Here is an 8,342-nt window from a genome sequence, read left to right as displayed (position 1 = left end):
ACTCAAAGTGTTACAGCATTTCAAAAAATAATCATTATTATTTATACATTTGCTTCATACCCTTTTAAAATAAAAAGAAAACAATTTTTTATCATTATTATAAACAATACAATCAAATTCATTTATACAAATCCTAATGGACATAATAAAGACTTCGTTCAACAACAGAAAAAGCAGAGATTTTTTCAGATAATAATTCTGATGTGGTTGTCTCACTGATTGTTTCATTTCTTTGGTTAGTTTTATAGAATTTATTCAAGTGCCCGAAGAATCTGTTTTTGACTGCATTTGGACTTCTTCCCTTCAACTCTTGAGCTATTCTTGTCCACTTGTTTCCTATTGCTGTTCTTCTTTTCATTATAATATCGTCCTCTTCTTGTGTCCAAGCACGCTTCTCAACAGAGTCGTCCAAGTGATTCAAATAGCGTTCTCTGCACTGTTTTCGTGTTCGTGTCATAACAACCTCTTCTACACTTCTCCAGTTGTTTTTCCCAAACTGATTTACTGCTTCAACAAGCAATGAATCCTCTTTCAATGTCCACGAACGAACTATTTTACTTTTTTGTTGTGTCTTCTGTTGGTTATTGGAATACATATCCATTGCTCACACAAGTAATGAATTTATTATATAGTCCCGGTTTTTATAGAAAACAGGTCGTTAAAACTAAAAGCACACTGAGAGGTTGATTCAAAATAATGTAGTTTATAAATATATCATGATTCAAATACGGATTTAGTATTTTAATTTTAATTATTAGAGAGCGGCCTGTTTTTTATACCTATTAAAGACTGAAATAAACTCGTTTTTCTTTTAAAAAGCTAATAACAAGGGTTGCACCCCTAATATTTCAAAGCTGTTTAAGTTCGTTTGGCATCTAACGTCGATATATAAATAGTAAACCACAAATAATTTTAAGAAGCAAACAGAATTCTATAAACCATTCTCTAAAAATAAGTTTCAACTATTGCTCCGCCATTTATCATAAACTGTCTCTAATTATAACATCAAAACAAATTATTTGAAAGATACAATAAATAATAAAAAAATACTAACATGTTATAATATTTTAATTATTATAAAACTATAATTGGGTAATTGTTATTTTAAACTGGCACTTTGGTACAAATTATATCCTCAGATGTTATTTTGTAATTAGCCAACTACAACTTCAATAATTGTATATTTTAAATCATAACTCAAACGTTGCCTAATTATAGAAAAAAGAGTTAACCCAATCAACCACAAAGAAAACTTTTTAGTCACTGATTGTGGTAATTACAAATCAAACAACTACAATCTCAATTATTTAATCATAATTGTTGTGTAATTTTGAATTAAAATCAATTTTTTTAATTGTAATATTAAAGCTTTATTGAATTTAGTAGAAATATGTCATGTCGATGTTTTTTATACTTGCAAAACGAGTGAAAACGTTAAAAATGTATATATTTGTGTTTACGTTATAACAAAGTGTAATACAAATAAAGTATTGAATATTGAATTCAGAAAAACATACTGAAATCAGCAAAACCCAATTCTGAACACTTGTTTAAATGATTTAATAGCACAAAAAGAAGTAACAAAAAATGTTCGCAATCAATTATGATAATTTTGCCAAGTGTAAATAATTAGTCGAGTCAGTCTTTAACTTTATTAAGTGGACAATAAAACGGCATTAATTGTATGTAAACATCATGCACCAAATTTTAAAATATAAAAAAGATGAAACAACGAAATTATTTTTAATTTGTCGATTCCGAAATATTACATTTTTAAATCCCACAAAGAACTAGATTACGTTCAAAGACTGACTGAAGTTTATTTTAATGATATTTATAACAGAGAGTCTAGTCATTTTTTTTATTTTCACGTTTTATAAAACGGCGATCTTTATCATTTAAAAAGAATAATCAATAAAATAATATAAACATGGTAACATTATTATAAAAATGCTTCGTTCACTTTTTTTGAAATAGTTTAACATTATTCTAATATAAAATTGAATAAAAAAATGTTAAATAATAAATCATTTAATATAATAAAAATTATAAATGTTATATAGTTTCAAAAATAACAATTTAATAATAACTTGCCTAAAAAAATAATATTTGTAGAGTTATAATTGTGTAAATTGTTTTTTCTTTGAATTTGTAGTTTTGTTTTTAGATGTTAAAAACTGGAATATATCGGGATTTTTTTAAAATCGCCATTTTTCTGAGTTTTTACCTTATTTTCTTTTTTTAATGAGTTTGTTGTTTTTTTTTATTTTTTATTAAAAATGGGACAAAGTTTGGAAAAAAATAATACAAAAATATTATAAAAATAGTTTTACTATTTGTGTTTGTTATTTAAACTGTTAAATTTTATTATAATTAATAATACTGTTTTTAATGATTAAAAATAATAATTATTATTAATACAACTTTTTAATAAACTTGAAATTAAATTACTTTATTATTATTAACTATAAAATCCAATACAAAAGTTATAGTTTATTTATGATAAAAAATTTATACTTGTTTAATAAATATAAAAAATTATAAAGTATAATTTTATTTATAATTATATAAATTTATTAATATGAATATTTAAAATAATTATATATAATACTAAATAAAAAATAAAAAAATAGAAAAAAATACAGAATTAAATAAAAAAATTAATTTTGAATATTAAAAATAAAATTTAATTTAACATTAATTTTAATACAATTAATAATAAATTAAATATACAATATAATAAAACCATTCATAGAAAAAAAAAAAAACATTAACAATGAATTAAAAAGAAAAATCTCATAATAACAAAAAGCTATAATTATAGCCAACTCATAATTTCCAAAACGAAAGGTCGATGACTGTGAAAGACTTTTTTCATCGTTTCTTAATTTTTTTGAGTTATGCCCTTTCACTCACAAAATTTTTCTTTTTGAATTCCCTTCGAAATGTTCGTGTGAGTTATCAAAACTACATAATTGGTTCTTGTAGTGTCACTGTCGTTTTTGTGGTGACGTGTACTCTTTTTAGTATTCTCTCGACGACGCCTGTCGTTTATTTACGACTTTCCGAACGGACAAATGGGCAAATTGATATGGTTTTGACGCCCAACAAATATTATCAATCACTAAACTATTCTTCAATAGAAAAAAAAGTTAATACGGCGACGCCTCGGTGGTTTTCCCCTTCGACGGTATATACTAATAAATGTAATAATAAATTTACTAGTAATGAATGGGTATATTATGGGAATGATTCTGACGTCACTGAGACGTGTGATTTGTCGTCTTGTTTTGAGAAGTATTGTTCCGCCACCACAACAGAAATTTCCTTTTATGCGATTTCCACTGCAAAAGAGAAATCCATAGGAATAGGAGAAAAATGGGAATATGAGCCATTAAACCCGGGCGAAGTCGGGATTTCCAAGAAAGTAGCTGAAGCCTTATCCATTCAAGAAGGGGATTATGTGTATATAGAACTCCCGAAACGGCGCCTATTTGTTATGGAAGAAAAATATCAAAAATTTTTAGAAAGTGAAGAAACCAGTGCGACGCGTCTCCCCGACGCATTTGTCTTAAATATGACGGTCAAATATTTATTTGGGGATACACAAGATAAGTTAGCTGGGAGTCCTTATGCCATTTTTGCAGAGTACAATGCGATGAGTCAAACACTCTTTTTGAATGCGCCGCAACACTTAACTCAATTTAAGACGTTCATATCTTCGTACGACTTCAATGAGTGTGCGAGTGAGGTTCTAGTGAATGTTCCAACACCACGCACTGATTATTATCAAAGTAACGATTATGCTGTTCTTCAACGAGATGTGACGGGTTACCTTTCACAAGTCCTTTACGACTTAAGTTTCAATAAGTTGACATCTACTACCCCCGTCTTAGAAGGACTTTCGATGTATAAATATGCCAATGTTATGTTAGGGATGATCGTAGATATAGCAGTTATAGTGTTATTAGCTCTTTCTGTGTTACTAGTACACTCCCTTCTAACAATCAACTTTGACGCCCAAAGTGCAACCCTAAAGATTCAAAGAACCATTGGCACCAGAAGACTCTTTTTGGGTATTCAATTAGTCTCCAATTCTTTATTCTACACCTTCCCAGCTTTGGTCTTAGGCGCTATACTCTCCACTCTCATCTTTATTATATCCTCAATCGTCATCGGGAAGGTCTTTGAAGTCGACATCACCTTCTACCCTACTGCACTTGCTATCATCCTCGCGATCGTCTTGTCCTTCTTGGTCCCTATTATCGCTACTATATTCCCTCTCTATGACATTCTAACAAAGGAATTAACGACGCGGCCGTCGACGTCCCACGTTGTGTCCATCAAAAGGAAGCGCAGTTCCTATATCTCGTGGTACACTATATTCCTCGGGATCTTCGGTACTGCCTATGGCATCATGACTTACTTGATACTCCCTCGTGCTATGCTCGCGTTGAACTTAACAGCTATGTTTGCGATCTTTGCCGTCTTCATTCTGTTCCTCTTAATTGGTTCGGTGATGTTATGCCTCAATGTCACGCCTCTAATAGAACGGCTGTTACTCTATTTGCTGTACTTCTGGGACAGAGCGGGGCTTCCGATGGCTATTAAGAACTTGTTAGCACACAAACTGCGTAACCGGAAGACGTCGATTCTCTTTGGGTTGTCGCTTGGATTCATTTTGTTCTTCTTCTCGGCGTTTTCGTCGGAGATGGGGACGTTGAAACAATCGATTTTGAAGATGTCGGGTGCCGAGATGACAATCACGACGGTCGAAGGAAGCTTTAAAACAGTCGAGGAGGCTAATCTGGCGTATCGCGAGATCGCGCTGAGAGTCGCGAAAGCAGACGGAGTGGAGGGTGTCACTTTTTCATTTGAAAATCTGATGTGGACGTATCGGAAGTCGCCGGTCGCTACTGCGACACTCGGACAGAAGGTCATCGGCCCGGAAAATATTGTTCCGGTCCTCCCCAACGCTTTCTATGTGTTCTACGACGACTATTTGGATGTGACAAGAGCGCCAGAGGACACTTCAATAGGGGACTTGGATCAAAGAGCAATACCCAAGTATTTGTACTCCACAAATGGATTCTACAAGGCGCTCACGGGTCAAACGCTTGTTGACTTATATCACATTACAGGCGGAGACAAAATAATGATAGTCGAGTCGAACGCGCTACGCACAAGTATGACCAAATTTATGTCGTTTTTGAGTGTGAGTGGGGTGTTAAAGAGTGCGCCGTTCTTCACGATCTCGTCGTCTCCTCTGATGACGTGGCAAGACTTATTAGTGAGTCTTCCTGAGTATGTTCGGATAGGGAAGAATTATGTGAGTTCGATAGATGAAGTCGAGATAGTTGGACTTCATATAAAAATTCAAGAAGATAACGCGGAGATGGCAAAGAGAGTTGGTTCTCTGGTTGCAAGTCCTTATTTCAAAACGGCATATACTTCAGACTTCTTAAGCCAAATAGATACAGTCAATCTTATCATGACATTCTATTTGGTCTTTGTTACTATCATCGCACTCGTCACAAGCTTCTTCTCTGTACTCAGCGCTATGTACGCTAACGTCCAGGAACAAATCAGAGAGATCGCTGTGCTTAGAGCGATCGGAGCGGGAAGGTTCTTACTTGTGCGAGTGTACTTGGCTGAGTCATTTGTAGTGATCTTTGCAGCATCGTTACTTGGAATGGTCGTCGGGTGTCTTGTTGGATTCACTATGACACTCCAAATCATTTTGTTCACACAAACTCCAGTTGGATTCACTTTCCCTACAGTCTTGTTTGTGATTGTAATCGTCTGCGCTATTATATTCGCCGGATTGTCGACGTTCTTGCCACTCTTTAGAATACTTAGAAAACAACCAATGGAATTGTTCAGAGAGGATAATAGATAAGTTACTATTTACTTATTATACGTCGTATTGATTAAGTAATTCTAGTATTTTTAGTAGTTATTTTACTATTTTTTTATTTCTAATTGAAAATGCATGAAATTAATTAGAGTTAAGTATAGTTTAATTAATTATTATTTTATTGGTATAATATAAACTTGTGAAAAAAAGAAAAAATGCATTTGCCGGGACTCGAACCCGGATCTCCACCTTGGAAGGGTGGAATTCTGCCCTTAGACCACAAATGCTTCTTATTTTTAATAAGTAAATAAATGATATAAAATGATAAATTCTAGTTTGAAAATATAATTATTAAATTATACTATTAAAAAATTTTAAAAAATAAAAACGCCCCCCGGGGGCTCGAACCCCCGACCTTACGGTTAAAAGCCGCACGCTCTACCGACTGAGCTAGGAAGGCACATATTAATGTTCCTCAATAATATCTTATCATATGACTGAATGATTAGTTTATATTACTATTTAATAATTATTTATTATTTGTAATAGTTTGTTATAATAAATAGCTATAAAGAATTATAAAATACTAACTCCATTAAATACTATATTATATAATAACCAAACTATAATCTGTAACTAAACAAATCACTGTTTTAACAATCCTCCTCTCGACGAGAAGGCAAAGGTGTCTTGTTCCTTTAAGAACAAAGTTTCAGCCATTAGGAAGGCGAAACTAGGAGACAAATAAGCCTTTTCCTGACTAATCTTTTCGGTATACACGACTCTGTATCGAGCAAGAGCGACTTTCTTCCTCACATCGGGTGCTCCGTTGTACATTCTATACCTCCTCCGTAATGATTCTATACTTCTCTCGATACCCCCCTTCTTCAATGCGGCGCCACACACAAACTGAAGTAACCAGTTTTGCTCGCCGTCGAGTATTTTCTTGAGTTGCACGGAGTAGTGGAACCACTGCTTTCTTGCGTTCTCCAAATCTTCATCACTACACATCTCCGCCTGAGACATAAGGACTTTTAAAGCGGACTTCTCTCGAATATCCTTCTTATAGAACGCCTCAATCTTCCTCGCCTCGTCCTCCACAAACCCATTGAAGAGCTCTTCGAACCTGAAATAAGGAGTCATTGGCTCAAGTTGTATTCCAAAGAAATTCGGCGCGTGGGGGACTTTCGGGACTCTAAAAAGCTCTTCCTTGACTTTAATTCTCTCGTCGGTGTGTATCAAGTTGAATAAGACGTACGAGAAATCGTCCAAATCTCCTCTGGACTTTGTCACTAAAGCTCTTAGGAGTTGGTAGTTGACTGCCTTCTCCCGGAGGGCGTCCGTTTGGTTCACAATTTTCGAGACAAGTGCGCCAAAGGACTCATCTCCCTTCATCGATTGGACTACTGGCGTGATATCAAGCTCCATCAACTTATTATGTGTGTCTTTATCCTTCTCAGAGATGACGATGAAATCACTTTTCCTGTAATTGAAATTGACTGAGTCAAACTCGGTATTCATATAGTAAAATCCATCGACCGCGTTGAATACGACGCACCCCGTGAAGTCGACGCCGGCCAATTTCTCGTTCTTGACTTGAAACCGTTGTAACGCGAGTGGCGTGACTGTTGTATTAGAAGCTACTAAGACGGTCTTCCCAAACAACGCAAACGCGCTTCTTTCAAGGCCCAACGCGACTTCTCCAGCTTGTAGTACAGCGAATGGATCAATCACGCCGACAAGTCGATATGAAGGTCTTAAAGGGATATGTCTATGCCGAATCAAATACGTCAGATTGATATGTTCTTGTATAGCTTTAGCATATGGATCATTCTTATCTATTATACTATATAAATAACTCACTTGATCCCTTAAAGATACTACACCTAACTCTTTCTCTATCACATACGTCGGAACGGGTAATAATAACGTCTCCGGAGGTACTCCATAGTGTAATAACATCGCAACTACATTGAAAGATATCATCCCAAAGGGTATCGAGTTACTCCGATCATACATAATCACGCCTAAATCCCCCGAAGACGTCCGCATCTGCCGATGAACTGAGACGGTACTCTCGACCTTCCGTGAGATCAAATAATCCCCTAAATACCCTCGATAATTCATCCGCATCACATTCGGGACAGAATGGACTCCGCGCTTGTCACGCTCTAACTTCGCCCAATACAACTCCGCTAAATTATATGAAATGATCCCCGTGTAACACAATTGGTTGGGAATAGAATCTAATATCGTCGGATCTGGTAGCTGTGAACTGTCTGTTAACTCAAGGACTTGGCATACTTGGAAATTGGAGAAATAAGTGATGTCGTTAAGAAGACTCTGCTTGTCCTCCACGCCGGGGAAGTCTTGAGCAAATGTGTGAAAGTTTAATGAGTTCTGGACGTTTAAATAGACGCCGTAGGGGGAGTCCTTTCCCATCACCCCCAAAAATGAGAATTTGAAAGAGCCAAAAACAGTGACG

The 8,342-nt window shown here is 34.8% G+C and overlaps 3 protein-coding genes across 3 annotated transcripts; 1 reads left to right on the top strand and 2 right to left on the bottom strand.

Annotated features, from left to right (window-relative positions):
• Positions 1–133: 133 nt before the first annotated feature.
• Positions 134–601, bottom strand: EIN_308550 (transcription factor MYB75, putative; the record flags this gene model as incomplete). The annotated part of the gene is made up of 1 exon (XM_004186057.1): positions 134–601. The coding sequence occupies one exon, from the start codon at positions 599–601 to the stop codon at positions 134–136; it is 468 nt and encodes a 155-aa protein (XP_004186105.1).
• Positions 602–3,499: 2,898 nt separating this feature from the next.
• EIN_308540 (hypothetical protein) lies at positions 3,500–5,899 on the top strand (the record flags this gene model as incomplete). Its single annotated transcript, XM_004186056.1, has 1 exon — positions 3,500–5,899. The coding sequence occupies one exon, from the start codon at positions 3,500–3,502 to the stop codon at positions 5,897–5,899; it is 2,400 nt and encodes a 799-aa protein (XP_004186104.1).
• Positions 5,900–6,502: 603 nt separating this feature from the next.
• On the bottom strand, positions 6,503–8,299 carry EIN_308530 (hypothetical protein; the record flags this gene model as incomplete). Its single annotated transcript, XM_004186055.1, has 1 exon — positions 6,503–8,299. One exon carries the CDS (start codon positions 8,297–8,299, stop codon positions 6,503–6,505), a length of 1,797 nt encoding a protein of 598 aa, XP_004186103.1.
• Between the last annotated feature and the right edge of the window lie 43 nt (positions 8,300–8,342).

This window comes from Entamoeba invadens (genome assembly GCF_000330505.1).
Source record: "Entamoeba invadens IP1 unplaced genomic scaffold scaff_1105074724509, whole genome shotgun sequence".
In the NCBI taxonomy this organism is placed as follows: Eukaryota; Evosea; order Mastigamoebida; family Endamoebidae; genus Entamoeba; species Entamoeba invadens.
This window is presented reverse-complemented; position numbering and strand designations above follow the sequence as displayed.